This window comes from Chinchilla lanigera, unplaced genomic scaffold (assembly GCF_000276665.1).
Source record: "Chinchilla lanigera isolate Chin_1 unplaced genomic scaffold, ChiLan1.0 scaffold00003, whole genome shotgun sequence".
Classification (NCBI taxonomy): Eukaryota; Metazoa; Chordata; class Mammalia; order Rodentia; family Chinchillidae; genus Chinchilla; species Chinchilla lanigera.
The window spans coordinates 36,642,848-36,664,598 of NW_004955404.1; the positions used below are offsets into that span (position 1 = coordinate 36,642,848).

The following is a 21,751-nucleotide window of genomic DNA, read 5'->3' on the forward strand; positions in this document are numbered from 1 at the left end:
TCACACAGTTGCCATGGGTTATGTGCTTTTTAAGGATGAAGACACTGGGATAAATTAAATTTAAATATTTTTTCCAGTGTCATTCAGTGGTGGTAATGGGTCAGGAGTTTAGCCCGGGTAAATTATATGCCAAGGCCAGCTATCATAATTGCATCATCCTCCTGTATTTTTCTCTGCCCCCACCCCTAGTATTCTCCTCAGCAATAAACAGTAGGAATATATAATAAATTAAATAACAATAATATTTAAATTATTTCCACATTTTTGTGTTTATTGTCTATATTCCTCACTTTAATGTAGGTGCTATACCTTCTCCAATAGAGACATGATAAAGTATCTAATATTTATTTAGAGCAAATGAGTTCCTGCATTAAAAAGTTAATGGCTTATCTAAACATTTTCCTCAGTTTACTACATATTTACCAATTATTGTATATTAATTAATATAATTTGCTATTTGTCACAGTTTTAATGATAAATACCTCAAAGTTTTAAAAAGTTGTATTGCAATGTGTATGCTAAGCTTGGATAAATTTGTTTTAAAAGCTGTATTCCTAAATTACAATTTATAAGGAAGATATAAGAATTCTTAAAATAGGCGTGGTTGTGAACTAACATAATCACGGCATGCTGGGAGGGTGAGGCAGGAGGATCACAAGTTAGAGTCTTGCTTGAGTAAATTAGCCAGGCTCTATTTCAAAATAAATGTGAATAAGGACTACGGATGTAACTTCTTGGGAAGGCCCTTGGTTCAACCTCCAGTAGCACAAAATACATACATACATATATACATGCATACATACATTCCAGTGTTTTCAGTAACACTTGATAGTATCATACTTTAAAGATTTGTGAATGTCTCATTTCAATATATTTACATATATCCCTTTATGAATTTCTTTTATGCCCTCTCTAATATGTGAGCCTGAAGATAATAATAACAATCATAGTTTTCAAAAATTGAGCCAGACACGGTGACACACGACTATAATCCCAGCACTCTGGATGGTGCAGCAGGAGGATCTCTGAGAGGTCAAGGCCAACCTGGGCTACCTAGTGAGTTCAAAGCCAGCCTGTACCAAAAAGTAGACTCTGTTTCAAAAGACCAAAAAAAATATTGAAAGATTGGATTGTATAAGATTCTTTTTGGAGCGTTTTATGTACATCAATTAATATAATCTCCACCATGAGATCATTATGATAGCTATGCTTTACTTTAGTGGTAAGGCAGGTACAACATAGATTAAAAAAAAAAAATTGCATGTGTAAGTGATAGTTAGAGGAAAATCTTAGACATTTGAAGAAATTGATAGTAATAACAGACATACATTTGATCCTATTAATAAACATTTTTTTTTCTAAAAATAAAGTTAAAATGTGAATTACACAATTTCACTTTTGACCTGGAAGGAGTTTCTAGATGTCCCTATGTCTCCTAAGGTGTGACTATAAAAACCTAATAAATTCTATAGAATGAATTGATCCAGAAAGAAATCAAGTTAGCCAGGCCCTGAGAAGCAAGATACTTAGAAATGAAAGGAAAGAGTACAGAGATAACCTCAGCATTTACTCATACCGCCTCTGGGCACATACATCACAGGGTCACAGAAGCAAGGGCGAAGTCTGACAACCAAAGCTTGGTGCAATCTCTGAAAAACAGAAACATAAATTAGAGCTTGACCCTTCCATAGAGTCTCATATGGCAAACACCAAGATCCTGGAAAAGAAGGAACTGCCTGGGTGGAAATATCCAGGGCATCTCTCTGTTCCTGATGAGACAGATCTTTTGAACCATTCAATTCATCAGTAAATCCTGTCCTTACGTGGAAAATCTGAGGACCTGTTTGACAAAGTGATTCATTTGTGTTCTCTCACAATAAGTTTATTAGGAAAAAAGGAAAATATAAATTAGTCCACAGGAAAAAAATGAAGAAAAAAGAAATTGATGAAGCAAATAGGAAAATATTAAATGTAGAGTTAATCACATCAGATAAAATGAGTTCATATGTGCAAAAAAGTATACATTGGAGATTAAATTTTAAAATGTCCAAAGTGGAAAAAATTCCTAATTTAACTATTTCCTGAGCAAAAATCTAACAAACTTTATTTAAAGGAAAATTATTCAATGATACCATTAATTTATACATCCAAATCAGATAAAAAAATTACCAAATGAAACAAATATTTCCTGGGAGAGAGTAAAGATATTGACTGGGAAGTCTCATAAGAAATTTTTTGAGAAGAGAAGAAGGTAGGGATAGTAATGTGGCGGAATTTTTTATGATAAAATATCAAATTAAACATAATGTATATAGTCTGTATTTTACATAGTTATAATTTCATATGAAACATTGCTCTACAGCCAAACAACCCAAAAAGAAAAATAAATAACTGATTTATGTTGCCTTTAAATATATAGCCAGATATTAAGAAGAATGGATTAAAACTTATTCAGCACTATTGAAGAACCCAAGTTTTAGTAACCTTTCTCTTGGTGCTGAGACAAAAATACCTGACACCCAAAATTAAGGAAGGAGAGGTTTATTTTGCTCATAGTTTGTAGAGGTTTCAGTTCATAATCAGCTGGCTCCAAGGCAGAGTGGCACATGGCAGAGGCCAACAGTCCATGGCTGTGGAAAACAACAAAAGCAACCAGAGCAAAAGTAAAGAGCACCTGGACCTCACTGTCACTGAGGATGGCTGTGATACTTTTCTGAGGAGCTCTGATTCTTGTTTGTGCACTGCTTCCTGGCTCCATTGTAAATCACTCAGCCTGCTAGCATGGGTCCTTTATCCCACTGGCAAAGATTTATTAGATTCCTCCACTGACTTTTGGCCTTCCCAGCGCAGATCCATGAAACAGGCCTGCATAAGACAGTGTTATAGGCGCTAGGCCTCCAGCTGGAATCCTGCGAGGCATTGTTATGAGCTCTAGCTCTTGACTCATGCAGGATATTATGGTGGGATCCAGGCCCTCAGCTGGATTCTTTGCTCTCTAGTGTGTAGACAGATTTCCTGCACTCTCTTGTACATGACTCTTTGGGTGACTATTCTAAGTAATCTCATAAAATATGTGTCCTGTATTATATTGTCTACCCTTACAAAAAAACCCAAACCACGACTGAGGCAAAATAACTTGTTGATTTTTTCAAAATAAACTAAAACATATAATTGCTCATAAGTATATCATTCAAATCCTCATGAAAAGCACACTCAGTTGTGAATATCCACATACCAAAAGCTTCTTGTTTTCCTCCTCTGTTACTTCATTGTCTTCTTTGCTTTTTGTTCTTTTAAGCAACATTGAACTTATTTGGGATTAGATTCTGGCTTCTGTTACATTCATTTTTATAGTATTTGCCTAAGTTACCATATCTAGTTCTAAGGCCTTAAATGTTATTTTCTGTTAATTATTCCAAATTTTATGCCGCTAGATCCAAACTGACTCGATCTTCAAAGACATACGTTAAGTAGCCTATTTAATGACTTCATTTAGAAATCAGTCTCCTCAAACTTGGTACATTAGAATAGTGTTCTTGAATTTTTCCCTGAAAGTTTCTAAATTAATTCTCCCCTTAATATTTAACTAGTTGCTCAGTAAATTTATTTATCCTTAATTAATCATTTTGACTCATATACCCACCCAGTCTACTAGCAATTACCAGCAGCAATACCTCCAGAATACATCTCAAATATTTTTTCTGTGTACATTGACATATACTAGTTCAAGCTACCAACTTCTGATTTTGGATAAGTGCAATTGTCGTCTAATCTACGCTCTGTTGTCACCTAACCTGACTCCAATCCATTTGCCCTAAAAGTAACCAGAAAAAATTATAGCAAGGATGTCCTTCTTCAGCGATGTCCTCTTTTTTTTTTTTTTTTGGTTTTTTGGTTTTTCTCCGGTACCGGGAACCGACCTCACAACCTTGCGCTTGCCAGGCAGGCCCATTTGCCGCTGAGCTAAATCCCCAGCCCCTGCGATGTCCTCTTGCTCTTAGAATAAAAGCACAAATTTATTATCTCAAACCACGCTAATGCTGTGACTTTGTCTGATAAATATGATTTCAAGAGAAAAGAGAGTATAATCCAATCCAAATATGCCCTATATATCTAACGTATGCACCCAATCCATGTTTACTCATAATCTCCATATATCTAATTATTCTTGATACATGTGAATAATTGCATACGCCACCCAGAAGGTACCTTATAATATATTCATATATTTTTGATAGGCTTACAAAGTTTACATTGTCTGACCATTTCTAACCACTAGCATTTTTTAGCTGCCCAGTGAGTAAGATCTAAAATGTACACCTTTGCATTTTAAATACTGCTGTATAAAAACACTGACCAAGAACACTGGGTATTCACTTGCATAGTGGGTTATTAGTGTATTTAATATAGAACCCATAAGTTAAAAATATGTATGAGTGCATTTTTATTCTAGTAAGCTACATTTCACTTTATCAAATTATAAATGTGTAGTGCATGTGAATTAGATATATTTATTTTGGAGAATGTACTTATTTTACCTTAGCTACACATTGATTATTTAATATATGCATCTCAGTGAGAATAGGAACATTGTGTACTTTGTTCATCGTTATGTCTCTGGTGCCTAGATTCATTCCCGATACAAAACTATGAATTAATGAATATTGATAACCCGGGTGTGGTGGTGCACACCTGTAATCCCAGCCCTCAGGAGGCTGAGGCAGGAAGATTGTTATGAGTTCGAGACCAGCTTGTGCTACAAAGCGAGCTCAAGGCCAGCCCGAACTGCATATCGAGACCCTGTCTCAAAAAGACAAAAAAATTAATATTAATAAAATGAATGAATAAACAAATCAGATATTATTTTACTTTTCACATCGATGCTGGGAGACAGTTCTCCCTGGTCTCACATTTCTACACATCTTTTAAATTCTTTATTATTTTTGTTCTTGGCTATATTTGAAATGATTTTATTTAGGCAAAATACCAGGGAGATGGAGTTCCATGTTCTAAAGTAAGAGGCAGCTATGCATTAAAAATTGGTAAAAATAACATCTCCTTCAGTAACAATTGGTGTATATGTTTATTAGTTATAATAAATGTATTTCTTTTCCTGTAATAAAAACTAATACATGATTTCCAAAACGAATAGAAACCTGTTCTTGGTCAGAATGTAAAAATGAATTATTATCCCTGCCTCCTAGAAACACTCTATAACTCTTAGTTTCCAGATCCCAAAGCTTCTAGTTTTCCTTCCTGATTCTTCCCATTGCTTTCTCTCTTTTGCTTTCTCTTCTCACCACTTAGGTCTAGAATCTGGCTTTTGTTGACCCTTTTTGCAACAGAAATTATGTCAGGTAAACAAGTAGGTAAGAAAGCTTTTGCTGAATGCTATTTCAATATAAAAAAGAGGTAACTCTTTGCTGAATGCAACTCTGTTAAAATAAAATAAAGCCAGTAGTTCACAAGAGCTGTAGTAAGTCTGAGGATCTTAGACAAACTATCTTTTCTAAATGGCATCAAAAGAAAAGTAAATTTTTCCCTCTCTTCATATCTATAGGTAGTTTTATAATTTGGAGCAAGATGGTACCTAAAGTTAGGCTTCTATCCTCCCAGAGAGAATAGGAAATGTGGTAGTATATTCCTTGATGACTGCATTTCAAAATGGTGCCTTCTAAATCCTTGAGCATAATCTTAGTTTGTAAAACTGGCAAGAGGTTGTTTCTGTTTTTAAAAATCTTGTTAGTACATGATTGCAGTACATGCAGTTTACAGTCATCTAGGAGAATGAGAACGTCTACAGGATACAGCTTGGTTTTTCTTAATTCAACTTAATGTCTGTCCCACCCACTTGCCTCCTCCTGTGAATTTCCTTTTACAATTTGCATTTTTGTGAATACTATTAATTTTATCTCATACTTCTGACCTGTAATTTTTACATTAATTGGTTCCTGTACAGGGCATCTCCTTATTCTGCTTCCCCTTTCCCTCTCCTCTCACCAGCGTTCTCTTGGGCTATTCCTGTTGGCAAGAGGCTGATCCCCATGCCACCTTCTGTCCAGCCTTCATTGTGCTCCTTGTACTTGGCCTTCCTCAAAAGACTTATGTCTCAAAGAACCAGTTAAATAATTTGCTCACTGCACTAGAAGCAGGGGGAAGCTGTCTAGAGTTTGGTCAAGAGGAGAGGAATGTTAAAGGCCATCTTGCTCACCCTGTGGAGATTGGAGATTCAGGAACTAGCAAAAAAGCCAAAGCAAAACTCTCAAAAATTAGTGATGCTTTGACTACTGTTGTTGCTATGAATAATAAAATGTATGATCCAGGAGTCATTTCTCTGTCACATGCATAAATTTGTGGCAATCCAACTTGATACCTGGGAAGTATGATAACATCACAGACACTTCTGAGTTCTTCAGACTCAGACATTGAATTTTTCGTTTTGAGGGAAATAGCTAATGGAATTTCTTTTTTGTTTGTTTGGTTTTTTTTTTTTGTTTTTCTCCGGTACTGGGAACCGAACTCACGACCTTGCACTTGCCAGGCAGGTGCTTTGCTGCTGAGCTAAATCCCCAGCCCCGCTAATGGAATTTCTTTGCAGAAAAAGAGATCAGTTCAGTCCAAAGGAATGTGTGATTTAAATATTTAGCAACTGTTTAGTATTTAGGAAAGTTCATCATGAAGAGAATTTAGTAGAAAATAAATAAGTTGTGTTATATTCTCTCACTGGCAATGCACTATTAATTTTATTTGTTGTAATTAATGTTTTAAATTTAATTATAAAATTTTTAATGATTTCCACTTGTGGTATGGTTAATTTTACATTTTTAAAATTATGAACAAGCTTATTGTATTATTAGGAATATAAAATAGAACATCCTGCCCTGAATTTCAAACTAATATTTCATTGATATATTGTAGCACTGCTTAAAATGAGGAAGTATTTTAAATTTTCCTATAGAAATCCTCTTCAAAACTAGAGGCACAAGAATATAACACCTTTGATTTTAATTTGCTTTGCATTCGGTTATACAAATAGTAGATTCAAATTTCTTTTATAAATCAAGTAGGTGAAAATATTTATTTTAGCTCTAAATTTTGTTTTCATTTTAATGGAAAGATGTGATCTATACTAGTTTCTACCTTATTGCAATTGTTTACCAACTACAGTTTATGCTGAATATATAGCTTGTATGGATAATTTGATTTTTAAAAGATCACTATGAATGACATCTATTCAAATATTCAAATTTGATTTTTATTTCATTGTGATAAGAACACATACATGCTACGTATTCTCTTTACAGGTTTGTAAAAGTACACTCTGATATTGATAACTATCAGCACAATGCCAACTTTCCTAATGTTTCAGGGGTGACGGTGCTTGAAGGGCCTATTTATGCCGTGGGAGGCCATGATGGCTGGAGTTATCTGAACACAGTGGAGAGGTGGGATCCTCAGAGCCAGCAGTGGACCTTTGTGGCCAGTATGTCGATAGCCCGGAGCACAGTTGGTGTAGCAGCATTGAATGGCAAGTGAGTAGATTTTTCTTCATTTTTTTATGGAGCAGTAATTCGGTATTCTTCTATAAAGAACAGTAGACTGGTCAGACAAAAAGAGAAAATTTTTGTAGTATTGTGATCAAATTCAGAGTTATGTACATGCAAGTACTCTATTGCTGAGCTACAACCCAGGTTTAGTTTAAATTTCTGATCTTTTAAAAATTTTAATCATCATGGGTGACTGACAAATAGACTGGTGCGTTCTCCATATGAAACAGAAACCAAATATTCACTGGTGATGAAGGAGTTTAGCAAATACATTTTATCAAAATACATTCTGTAGGCTAAAACAATGCAGTAGACTTCAAATGACATCTATATATGTATATATATGTATATATGAACATATATGATATATACATATACATAAATATGTATATATGAATATATGTGTGTGTGCGTGTATGTGTGTATATATATATGTGTGTGTGTGTGTATATATATATATATGTGTGTGTGTGTGTGTGTGTGTGTGTGTGTGTGTGTGTGTTCCAGTCTTCAAGCATTTCCAGGACAGAACACCACTAAGTCACGAAATTTCATACTCAGTGTTATTCATATTTGGGCTAACCAATTCTTTGTTTGGGGCAAAGTTCTGTCCTGTATATTGCAGGTTGTTTAACAGCATTTGGACTCTCCACGAAATGCCCAAATCATCCCCCAAACCCTACACCTCAGTGTGATAAGAAAAATGTCTCTAAACACTGCATATTAGATCTCAGGGTGCCCAACACCACCTTTTCTCCATCTTCACAAGAACCGTGGGTCTAAACAAACTTAACAGCAAACCCTGTCCAGACAGCAGCCAAAGATTTTAGTAAGGTCTTTCTACTTTTCTGTTTCCTGAAGTACATTTGCCAAGGCTCTCCGAGCAGTCCTTGTATACACACAAAAAGAAAGTTGGTCCTCTCTAAGGAGATCTCTGCCATTAGATTGCCATGCAAATCTTTAGGTAAAGAGACCCACTGAGTGATCTTTTTATCTCCTTTGTATTTAGATTTTTTTCCTATTATTTATTTTTGTTTGCTTGTTTTGGTCACTGTCAGCCAAATCACCCTTTTCAAAATCTGACTCAAATATTTCTCGATCTAATCCAAGTAAGCACTTTTGAATTTGTTTTCCTTTGCCTGAGTTGCAGTTAACATTTCATATTATTTTTATGTGTCTGCATCTAATCATTCAGATTTCCACTCAAAATTAATCCACATGAAGAAATATCATTGTCAGTCTCATTACCAATATTCCACTGTGCACATTATTCCAAATGATGTTTGCTCACTGTTCATGAAATTGTTTCTGCTATTACTTTATGTTTCATTTCACTGGCATATATATTAGTATCAGGATTTTGGCTGCTTCATTCACTATTATGTTTCTGGGCTTACCACAGAGTCACTATACAAATAAATATTAAATTGATTGTTCTATCCAACTTTGTTACACTACATGACTTTTACAAATCTATTGTTTAGTATTGTGCAACTGTATTTATATACCTACTAGAATAGCACAAGGTTCAAAGTTAAATAATCTGTCACCTTGATTATAAATAAGCATTTTGTATGTCTTTATAGCAGTCCATTAACATAATAGTCAAACTAAGATAATAATTTAATTTATGAATATTTGTGTTTCTACTTTTCCACAACTGCAAAGAGCTAACTTTGAATATCATGATATGTGTGTGTGTGTATATATATATATATATGTATATATATATATATATCCATCCATCCATCGCATGAACACAAAAGTATTTCCACCGATAAACACTTAGAAACACACTCCCTACACTAAAAAATAGTAGCCATATTAGTTTACTATTGCCAGGTCATCCTCAAAAAATCCCGGAACACTATATGAATGCACATTTCTCTATAATCTCATGCATGCTGGTGTAAGCTTGGCGATGAGAAAAGCCTGGATTCTGCACACACCAGGCATGTCTGGAGGAGGTCTGCCATCCAGCCTGGCTCCAATTCAGGCCTGAGAACTCAGGGAACTTGCCTGCAGTGTGGGGCAGTGAGATCTACCTACTTGGGCATATTTTTCTTCACGCTTTGCTGCTTGCAGATGGGGAAAGGGTGTTGTAGTAATGTGACAGGCTACCCCTACCCTTTAGAAGCTGTCTTTTCTCACTTTTGTGCAACATCCAGGTGCCAAAATCTCTCACCTATTTCCTCAGCTGTTGTGAAGCTACTTTCATTCATAGGAGCCTATCTAAACTGATGTTTCTGTTTGAGAGCTGGTGCTGGAAAGTCTGTTCGAACACCCTGCTAACTTCCTCTTCTCCTAATTGTGTATAATTTTGTCCCACAAATATTGTATTAATGCATTTATCCACACTTATTTTTGATTATGCTTTCACAGAGATTAGACTTCTTCAGGTTTCATGAAGGTTTATGATATATTTAAAATTATAGATTATCTTTTCCATGTCATTCTTTCATATGTATCAGAAAGTATACTCAGCCCGGCGTGGTGGTGCACGCCTGTAATCCCAGCACTCGGGAGGCTGAGGCAGGAGGATTGTTGCGAGTTTGAGACCAGCTTGGGCTACAAAGTGAGCTCCAGGCCAGCCCGAACTGCATAGTGAGACCCTGTCTCAAAAACACAAAACAAAAAGAAAAGAAAAGAAAATACGCTGTCAATACTGTGTGTTTAAATAATAATTGTAACTGTAAAACACACCACAATTAAACCCTTTCAAAATACTCTCCCTTACTTTGAACTCATGTGTCCCAAAATCTTGCCAGTTTTTGAAGCAGTTCCAGAAATTCCTCTAAATAAGTCTTTGATTGCACTTTCATGGCCACTTTACTGCTCTGAGTTGATTCAAAATGTTCACATTTCACAGTCATTTTGACTCTAGGGAAGAACCAGGAGTTGCAAGATGCCAGACCTGGTGCAAACAGTGAATAAAAAAACACACCTAAGTATTTTTTAAATTATTTTTTTATTACTACATGTCTGCTATATATGCAGTTTACAATGAGCTTGCTTTCTATTGGATGGCACTGTGTAGCTTAGATTATATCATATCTTGTAAGACAATCACAGAAGAGAATTCCAGAATTGCTTCAAACAGTGACAAGAATGGTACTGTAAGTGTGTTTGAAGCAAGGGGGAGTACTCTGAAGGGCAATGAAGAGGGAATATTTTAAGGGAAATGTACCTTGTCCTGTAAATATTCTTTTAATTAAACCTTCCCTGTATTTTTAGATTGCACTTTTCAATAATAAATTTTATATTACTAAAATAGTAATAATATATCACCATATATGTAAGCATACATGTATTATATATATAATTCTAGAAGTGTAAACTGAATCAGGACACTATATATGCATATATACACATTCATGAACTCAAATATAGTACATTATATGTTCTATTTATTGTTTTCGTATTTTTTCTTGGTTAGCTATGATCTGTGTTCCCATTTAAACTTTACTATAAATTTATTATAGTTTATAAAACTACCCCAATAATTTCTTTGGAAATTTTACTGTGGATAAATATTTATACATTAATTTCAGGAAGATGTGGATCTTGAAATTTTAAATGTTTTCATCTGAAAACATGACCATACTTGAACTTTCTAAGCACTTTTAGTGGTTTATATTTTTGCAATAGATTGTTTTGTAATTTAAAGTATTTTTATATTATATGTATTTATATATAGTTTGTATATGTGCTTATAATCATCTTTTCATTAAATTTGTTTTAATTCTATTTATTTATTAGCATAAATATTTTTCTAAAAAGGCACTGTGTAGTAGAATAATAAAGATAATATTTACCTGTATATTTTATGGTATTGCTATTATTTTTAGAACAATGATATCAACTTTGGAAGCTAGGTGTCCTTGTCTATGTCCTATTTTAGAGAATATTCTAATGTTTATAATGTGATTTCACTGGTTATTAGAGATACATACTGTGTAGTATTAGAAGTCTTCTTGTTATAATTTTCTCAGTAAAGATTTCATTTTTTAAAAATCAGCATTAGTTTATGTTTTATTAAATTTCAGCAAAGATGAAGTATTCATGTGGTAATTTATATAAATATTCCAACCATAAGTTATATTAATATGTAAAATCAGCCTACTTGTTCCTGTTGCATTTTTTCAAATGTTTAGTTGTGTTCCAAATTTTAATTATGATTTTGTATCTATGCTGGCCTATGAATCATTTCATTCTTTTAATTACTATTTAAATCTGATTTTAACACAATATCAACATTGTGCCACTAATGGAAAATCAGCTGTTTACCTGCTATACCTGTCATTAAACATAAGAAGCATAACTTCTTGATTTCAAATTGTCATGTACTCTTTTTCTAAAGTTATATTTATATGTTAGCTTTAACATTAGTTTCATCTTGCCTTAGCTTTTGATTGGTGCCATTATTAGGTATGTTTTTATTTTACTCAAATAAGCACAGACAGAGGCTTTGCTTATTTTTCCCTTCATTAATTTGTGCTTTCCTTAGTTCTATTTATTATATACTGAAACTGAACATTTAATAAAATATAACATAATTTTCCTTGTAGTTTATTCTTTTATAGTGCACTGAAATATTATTTATCCAATTCAGTATATATTTTTTAAATTTTACCAGTACATGTCTAGTATATGTGATAACTTCATTCATCATAGCAATTTGGTACATGTACATACCACACACTAGTAAAGTTTTTTTTCATCTTCCCCTCCTATTCCCTCCTTACATCTCTTTTTCTGCTTCCATTTGCCAAAGATCTATCTTATTGTTGCTATTACATATCTTTTATTTTTCTCTTTCAATTATTTATGATTTGAGTTTCTCATATAAGAAAAGTGATGTGATATTGAAGAATCTATGTCTGGTTTATTTCACTTAATATTATTGTTTCAAGATACAATCATTTTCCTACACAAACATATCCCTCATGGTAGCGCAAGCCACTGTGTATAAAGACCACTTTTTATTTACATTTATCTACTGATGGACATAGCAGCCATTTCAAATTTAGCTATTATGAGTTCTGCTGCTATAAACATGGGTATGCATAGACCACTGAAATATGATATATTTATATCATGTTTTGGGAAGATTCCTAGAAGGCCAATGACTGGGTCCAATGGAATTTCTAGTTTGGGATTTTTGAGTAATCTTCATACAAATTTCCATAGTAGATGCATTAGTTTACATTCCCACTAGCAATATAGAAGTGTTCGTTTTTCCTTGCAACCTTACAAATTATTATTATTTGATTTTTTGTTATTTGTCATTCTTTCTGGAATAAGATGGAATTCAGTATGGTTTTAATTTACTCTTCTGTAATGGAATGAAATGTTGGACTTTTAATATGTAATTTATTGGTCATTTGGACTTCTCCCGAAAAATATACATTCATTTCTATTTTCCACTAGTTGATTGACTCTTCTATTTTCTGAAATCTAACTATTTTGGATTCTCTATATGTTTCTGATGAGTCCTCTGTCCAGGAAATGGTTGACAAATTCTTTTCCCATCCTATATGGGATCTTTCCATTCTGTTGGTTGTTCCTTTGTTGTACAGAAGCTTCTTTCTTTTTTTTTTTTTTTTTTTTTTTTTTTTTTTTTTTTTTTGGTTTTTCTCCTGTACTGGGAACCGAAATCACGACCTTGCACTTGCCAGGCAGGCGCTTTGCCGCTGAGCTAAATCCCCAGCCCCATACAGAAGCTTCTTAATTTGATATGATCCTATTTGATGTTATTCCTTTTGCATTTAGAATTATGTTGAGAAACTCCTTGCCTACACATATATCTTCAAATGTTTTGGCTATTTTGTTTTCTAGAGGATTAAGTGCTTCTATTTTAATATTTCAATTTTTTTCCATTTTTATTTTAGTACACGGTGAAATATACAATTCTAGACTCGATTTTCATCTGTATATAAACAGTTTTCTCAAGACAATTTGCTAAAGAGGGTATCGTTTCTCCAGTATATTTTTGGTCCCCTTTTTCAAAAATCAGATGGTGAACATGTCTAGGGCTGTTTCTTGTTATTCTATTCCATTGAACCGTATGTCTTTTTCTGCCAGTACCATGATGTTTATATCACTGTAGCTTTGTACTATAATTTGAATTCTGGGATTGTGACTCCTCCTTACTTTCCTTTTATTGCACAGGATTAATTTTGTTTGTTTTCTATTCTGTGTGTCTTCTAATTCTACATGAATTTTACACTTGCTTTCTCTAATTTTGTGTAGTATCTTTTGATATTTCAATTGGGGTTGCATTAAATCTATATATATCAGTTTTGGTAGTATGAAAATATTTGGTGCTGTGCAAATATTGATTCTACCTATTGAGGAATGGGGAATATCTTTTCATTTTCAGATGTTCTCTTCTATTCTTTTCAAAGCAAGTTAGTTTTAGTTTTAAAGGTCTTTGACATCTTTTATTAATTCCTAATTATTCATTTTTTGAAAGCTATTGTGAATTGTATTGCTTTCCTAATTTCATGCCTGTCATTTTATTACGCACAAACAGAAATGCTATTCTTTGTGTGCCGATTTTGTATGCTGCTAAATTACTGAGTTTGTTTATTCATTCTAGGAGTCTTTTGGTGGGATGTTTGATTTTTGTATATAATAGAAAATGTTTTCTGCAAGTGAGGATAATCTGATTTCTTCCTCTCCTTTATGTATCCTTCTTTCCTTTTTCTTGTCTGATAGCTCTGGCTAAAGTTTTGAGTACTATACTGAACATCAGTGGAGATAGAGGACATCATTTTCTTGCTACTGATATTAAATAAACATGGTTTATGGATTAGTATGTGGTATATTTTGGAAACAGATTTGTGTTCTGCTAAGAAGAATAAACATTCTATTATTGGTGGAACACTGTGTTTTGACTCTATGGTTAAACTCTGATATTTCTTTGTTGAACTTTTTGTCTAATTGATCTGTCTATTTGTGATAGTGAGGTGTTGATGGTTGATTAAAATGGAAAGGCTCTTTTGCTGCAGTGGGTGTCTTTTTAGTTATTATTTTATTTCCAGTGGTGTACTCTGTGCATGACTGACTGTAGCCCTTTGACTAGTTCAGAATTGGATCACCTCTGTTATTTTGAGGAGGTCAATTTGCAGCATACTTTAGATAGAAACTAATGTTCTAAAAATAAACCATAGTATTTTTGATGACTTAGATAAATGAAATATTGGCATAGTGTAAAAAACATTTAATAGCAACAAGTATTCCATCCAGGCAATACTAACAAATCCAGTAATAATCAAAGATTTAAAACAAACTAGATATTGACAAACCATAAGAGGCAATAAAAGCTAGCACATGCCATACTTAATAATAGAAAAGATATCTGTAGTACTAATATAGGCCCAAAGGCAAACCCAATATTAGCACAGAGAACAAATCTACTAAATGCAACAGCAACCTGACCACTTACAAGAGAAAACATTTTAAGAATAAAAATAGAGTCATTTAAATATCTAAAGACTAATAAAACTGGGGCTGGGGATTTAGCTCAGCGGCAAAAGCGCCTGCCTGGCAAGCGCAAGGTCGTGAGTTCAGTTCCCGGTACCGGAGAAAAACCAAAAAAACAAAAAAAAAAAAAAAAAAAAAAGAGACTAATAAAACTTAATTTTAATAAAATGGAAGAGTGGGGAGGGGGAAAATAACAAAGTAAAATTTGAAAAACAAAGCCAAAAAAATTGAAAAGGAGGAGATAAACATCAGATAAATTATCCCATTAAATAATTAGATAAAAGTAACAGGAAAAAATAATCAAGAAAAAACAGAGAGCAAAAGAAAGAAAAAAGTAAAACTCCATATAACCAATGAGAGAGGGAAATGATTCCAAAATGTTCCTCTAGGATTTTCAATGAGTAGTCTCTTCCCAATATCTGCAGTACTGGAATGGACCTGATATGGAAATGGATAGTGAGTCACTGCCAAATCCTATTTTGTATCCACCAGCATGTTTTTGTATAGGAATGTTAAGTCTTTCCTTGACTTCCCCGTGGGGTGTGATGAATCAATGGTATCTATGGTAGGTCTGCGTTCAGTCCAGCTGCTACCAGCTCTGTGTCCCTCTGTGCACCTAAGTCACTGTTTTTCTGCTAGTTTTATGGCCAAGGGTTTTCAAGGAGACACCCCTGCTTCCAAAGCCACTCTGTCCATAATCCCCAGGAGTAGCAACCATCCAAATTGGGGTGTCAGATGGCAGATAGGGAAATCAAAGAGACCACTGAGCTTTGCATTGAATGTAGGCATAGGAGTTGGGGGAGGTCAAGGAAGCTGCTGGACTTAAGGCCACACTGTCAGAACTACTACGCTCTGAAAGACACCTACGACCTACCTGCTTTCTCATGTAGAGAGTGGGACACCGTGTCTTTCCCATTTAAGCTTAAACTTTTCAAAGGTTTTAGTTTAGCTCATGCCCTCTCCAAGACTATCCTTTATGCCTATCTCCCACCCTTTCACTCTGATAAATTTCAGAAATTCTTAAGTGTTGTTGTTCTGTAGTTGTTAGCAGCTCAGTCTTAAACAATTAACACCTTTCTCTAATGGCTTTTGATTAAATGCTCTCAAATATGGGAGTTTCTGCACTTGACTTTTTCTCTAAATTTGGCCTGCTGTGTGGAAGGAGTTATTTTCAGAGTAAAATACTGTGCTGCTGTACAGTTTATAATAACCATAGACATTTCCCGGAGTAGGATTGGTACACTGGCCTGTGTCCATCCTGTGTTACTGGAGCTTCTGACCCTTTCCAGGCTTACCTTGTGTTAGCAGAGACAGGTAACCCTCCACTGGAGCCAGGTTAAAGTCACAGGCTGCTTTGTTCTTTTCTCTGTGTTGTGTTCAGTTTCTCCAAGTTTTCTGTAGTTTCTATTTTTTTTGTCAACTGTTTCTTAGTTTCCAGAGATTTTCTGTTTTTTCTTTAATAAGTTAGCTGTTCTTTTCCAAGTATCTCAATTCCAGACCCAGGAGAGACTACATTTTGCTGGCAGTTATTATCCTGTTATTTTTATTCCCTATTTATCTATTTTTTAAACTCTGTTAATAAAAGAACTTATTCTTCTTTCAGTAATGTTTACTTCTTGCCATGAGGAACATTTCTGTGAACATCTTTGGGTATGTCCTCTTAGAAATATATGTACACATTGAGCTGGGCAAACATCTAGGACTGAAATTTTTAGGTTTTACAGTATGTTGTGTTCAGCTTTACTTGAGCTGCTCAAAAGTCTTGAAAGTCATTTTCATCATTTATGAAAGCATTATTTATTCAAATTCTGGACACTCCACACTGTACTGACTTGGTAATATCAGTTCTTCAATCATTTTAGTTCTATCTCATTCTCTAAATACTAATGAGATTGATATCTATTGTCTATGTATTATCCCTTGTATACCTTCTTTTTAACTGTATGCTATAATTTTCCCTGTATTGTCTTTTTCATTTTGTTGTGTAAAGTTCCTCATATATTTTTAAAAACAATTGTTCTTTATTAATGCATCTTTTATTTAATATCATCCTCTCCCTCATTACTTCCCAGGAGATATTTTTCTGATTATATAACTTATTGGATACTATGAGTGAAGCAGTCCTTTCTGTTTTTGTTTTGTACCAGGAATCAAACTTAGGATCTCGTGCTTGCCAGGCAGGTGCTTGTGCCACTGAGCTATATCACCAGCCCAAGTGAAGCAGTCTTTCTTCTGTCTTTTCACCTTACTTGTGAAATGATCAGTAGACCTTTGGTGTGCCTTCAGAATTAAATAGATTTTTTCTTTTACTTTTCTTTATCCTTATGATACAGATCATATCCAGTGATTTCTTCCGCATGTATGTATTTTTACAACTCAAGCTTTTATACTTATGAGAATCTTGTTTATGTTCATATTAATTTGAGCTTTAGCCAAGATTGCAAAAACAAAACATTTATCAATGATTCTTTCATTTTGAGGGGACAGGGCCTCTTATGTACTTCAGGTTGGCCTTGAACTCACTGTGTATCTAAAGCTGGTCTCGAACTCATGGTAGTCCTCCTGCCTCAGCCTCTAAAGTGCTGGTGTTACAGGGGCATATGGCACCAGCTCTTTATGAGTTATTATGAGCAATGAAAATTTAATGTGAAATGTGTTTTGTTTGTTTAAAATTAAGTAATTAATTGAAAGGTCCATAAGAGACGACTATACCATAATGTTCTCATTCAAAGAAAAAGCAACTGCCCTGGGATGGAGAACTAAAAAAAGAAATTTAAATTAGTAAGATTTAGAAGACTAAATGATTGGCTTGTGGTGCTGAAACTCAGTGTGTGTGTGACTCAGCTACTACTTCCCTGGGGCAAATATCTCAAAATGAAAGAGTATTTCCCTAGCCTGGGACCTGGAGCTCTTAGAAGAAGTGAATCTGCTGGTGTTGATGGCTTACAGTGGTATCACTGAGGATGACCCTGAAAACATTAGAAAAATTGCAGTCAAGACAGCTAATGGCACAGAATTACTGTTGCTAAATCAGGAAAGGGTGATGTACTGCAGGAACAGAAAACAAACGGATGGAGCCAGACTTTTCCTTATACTTCAGCTATTCCCTTTCCTTCTGCTGCTCAGTGGTGTCAGATCCTAAGAACCCTGGAACTGTTTCAGGGAAATTAGTTACATTCTACTTTTCTCTTTTCTCCTAATGTATTTTATTCTGTTCTATTTTTCAATGGCAATCATAAAAGAAACTTTTTCACTTGTGTTATTTTTGTCAATCTACTCAGTAGAGAGTATATATGTTATAGTCCCTTTCTCTAAATATTGGCTTTTTCTTTCAGATGACTTTTTAAAAAATATTATAAAGAAAATAAAAAGCAAAGCAGAAAAGTGTTTCCCATTATTGGAGACCTCTGTAATGGGTCACAGTCTCCTTCCTGGGTTACAGTGGATGGCAGGGAAGGAAAGAAAGAGCAAGAGACAAAAAAGAAAGTGGTACATAGCAGGGATTTGGGATGACCAGTTGCTCTCTAAGAACCAAAGACCATGAGGCACCCAGACCCTAGTTTTTTATTCATTACATCTGGATCAAAGACAGTGGGTGAAATGCAGTCAAAACGTTCTTGCAAGGACAAGGACAAGGACAAGGACAAGGACAAGGACAAGAATTTCCCCAGGGAGTTTATCCTTTTCAAAGGTCTTATCTTGCCTATGAGCTCAGCAGGTATTAGCCTAGGGGTTTTTAACTGTGACCAGAAAAGTGCAGGGAGGGAGTTTCCACATTCCAATATGGCCCAAAAGGGCAGGACAAGAACAAGCTTAGGTGAACCCTAAACTCAATTTATAATGCATGGTCCCCTAAATTGCATACATTCACCTGTCACATCAAAATTTAAAATGTACAAGAGAGGAAGGAAATATACAAGAGAGGAAATACAATTTAAAACTGGCATATCCTTCTTGAAATAATATATATATATATGTATATGTATGTGTGTGTGTATATATATATACATACATATATATATATATATATATATATATACACATATATATATATACCAGGCTATAATCTGATAGCTACTTTTTTTTTTTTTCAGACAGGGTCTTGCTCTGCAGTTCAGGCTGGCCTTGAGATCACTTTGTAGCCCAGGCTGGTCTCGAACTCACAACGATACTCCTGCCTCAGCCTCCCAAGTGCTGAGATTACAGGTGTATGCCACCACACCTGGCTTGATAGCTACTTTTTAATTCTGTAAAGTAATACTTGAAGTTCATTTTAAGAGTCTCAAACATGTGTTTTTTCTGCTTTGTTAAGTTTCTCTCTAATGAGATTTACTTATATTGTTCCCTTTTTAAATATTCTAATCCTCTGCTTTAAAGTATATTTTTTGTATGTATTTATATTAATAGTTCTAGGTGTATTTGAACACTTATTTTGGCCATATTTTTAAAAATACTGCATTTCATTTCTTTTTTTTGCTTAACCTGAGAAACTTTCTCTTGTACACTATAGATTCAATGTCAACTTGTTGATGATCTTTATTTCTAATTGAGTTACTTTTTTGCATTTTAATTTGCTTTATATAACACCTTTGACTCTTCTCTGCTTCATAACGGTCTTATTTTAATTTAGTGTATCTATGTTATCTTAATAATTCTCATGTATCACTACATGCAATTTTAAGCTATAAAGATTACACTTTTGCTAAAAAAGATTTTTTTATTTCATAAATAGGGATTTAAATTTTATTTCCTTTTGTACAATTGTGATTTGCACCATCACAGAGCATTTTAAGGCCCTTAGTATTTTCACATTACCTTTAATTATTCTAAAAATCCTACCTTCTTTTTTTCTTTTTCCTTCCGGTACCAGGAATCGAACTCACAACCTTGCCCTTGCAGGCAGGCTCTGTGCCACTGAGCTAAATTCCCAGCCTTACCTTCAAATATTATATGAGAAATCAATGTCAGTCCATAAGTATTTCCAAAATTAATTTGATATGAAAGGAAAGATGAAGAAGAATCATATAAAGCCAAAGCAGATAGTGATGTGACAATCTAGTCTCTTTTGTGTTTAAGAAACATTCTTTTTGGGCTGGGGGTTTATCTGCTCTTATCCATAAGTTCTGAAAAAGAAATTTCTTTGAATAATTTCAACATGGAATATTTGCATTCCACTTTTATTTCTATTTTTAATATATTCTTTTTATTTGGCTCTCTTTTCCAAAGGCAATCAAAAATATTTTCAGTTGTGTTAATAGTGTCATTTTGCTTAATAGAAAATGTATGTTATGAGTTTGGCCAGAAAGGAAGGTCCAGTAAAGCTGTGGATTACAAAGATAGAGCTGAGGAGATCTCCACCGCTGAGGAAGAACAAGAGAATAGAAAAGATGGCCTGAGGGCATAAGTAGGAGCTGCAAGTCTCCACCCTTTGCAGCCTCAAAATTGCAAATGTGAAAGACTTTGCTTTGAGGAGAAAGCTGCAGAGCACTGTGTTCCAGAATGGTGGCAGCACTGAGAATCTGTTCCTCAGAATTGGATTCAGACTGTCCAGAAATCCAAGCATTTGACCCGTAAGTCCAAGAGAGAGAAAAGTTTGGCTGCTGCTCCAGTTGCCAGCAGACCTTGGCATCATTCACGTGGCTCCGATTGTAGGCACAGGCAGTATGCAAGAATTCTGAGGTTAAGAAGGCTTCTGCCTAGATTTCGGAAGGCCTGGGAGGCCAAGCAGTGTGCCTCTGAGAGGACAGTATGTGAAGCTGTGAGTGTGAAGGAAAAGGTGCGCTGGAGACTGCAGAAGTTTGGAAAAGCCAGGAATGTGGATTGTCTAAGGAAAGCTGCAAGGAGGGAGCAAATCGGGACTAAGAGAGAAGCTGTAGGATCTACAGCCACCAGAAGAGCCATAGGGGTGGAGTCATGCATGCTCTTTGGAGCTCACAGTGTGCTACAGATTGCTCCAGTTACTGAACATGAAACCACAGGACTTAACGTTAAACCTGCTGGATTTTGCACTTGCTTTGGTCCCAGCGCTTTGCATCCTCCTGTTTGGACCTTTTGGAATGGTAATATTTACCTTGTGTGATTGAATGTTGGAAGTATTTAACTTTTCATTGGTATTGGGGCTTGTAGTTGAGAGTTTGCCTTATATCTGGGAAGAGACTTGATACTTGGACTTTTCAGCAATCCTGAAACCGTTAGGACTTGGCTTGGGCAACTCTTGCAGATGAACTAAAATGTCTTTTGCATGAAGGTATGTACATGAGTCTTTGGGAGGCCAGGGGTTCCACTGGCTTCTTTCACTTACCATGTTTTTAAAGTTTCTCTATGGTATAGCTTGTATCACTCTTGTATTTCTTTTATTTCTTTTTTTGCAGTCTTTTTTTTTATTTTAAAGAGGAAAAAATAAAATAACAACAAAGACAAAAGCAAAACACACAAAAACAATGGAAATGATACAGGACTTTGGAACAAAATGATAGGAATTAACAGTGGTTGTTATATTCCATATTGTTATCTTTAACAAAGTTGCTCAGATTACCAGATGTAAGAATGTAGAATTGATCAGTTCAAGAGAATAAAAAGTAGTAATTTAAAAAAAATTACAAACAATACAGAGCTTCACTAAAAAAGAAAGTGGAAATTTAATAATGGTTATTATATTGCATATTGTTGTCTTCAAATTAGAAATCTTGTATTCTTACATCTGGTAATATGACCAA

At 34.6% G+C, this 21,751-nt stretch overlaps 1 protein-coding gene across 1 annotated transcript in view; it reads left to right on the plus strand.

The window, feature by feature from the left end:
• Klhl1 (kelch-like family member 1) overlaps positions 1-21,751 on the plus strand; it is a 392,040-nt gene that overhangs the window by 337,986 nt on the left and 32,303 nt on the right. The window contains exon 8 of the mRNA XM_005374194.2: positions 7,370-7,532. Within this exon, the coding sequence (XP_005374251.1) occupies positions 7,370-7,532 (163 nt within the window). The remainder of the gene's footprint in view (positions 1-7,369; positions 7,533-21,751) is intronic.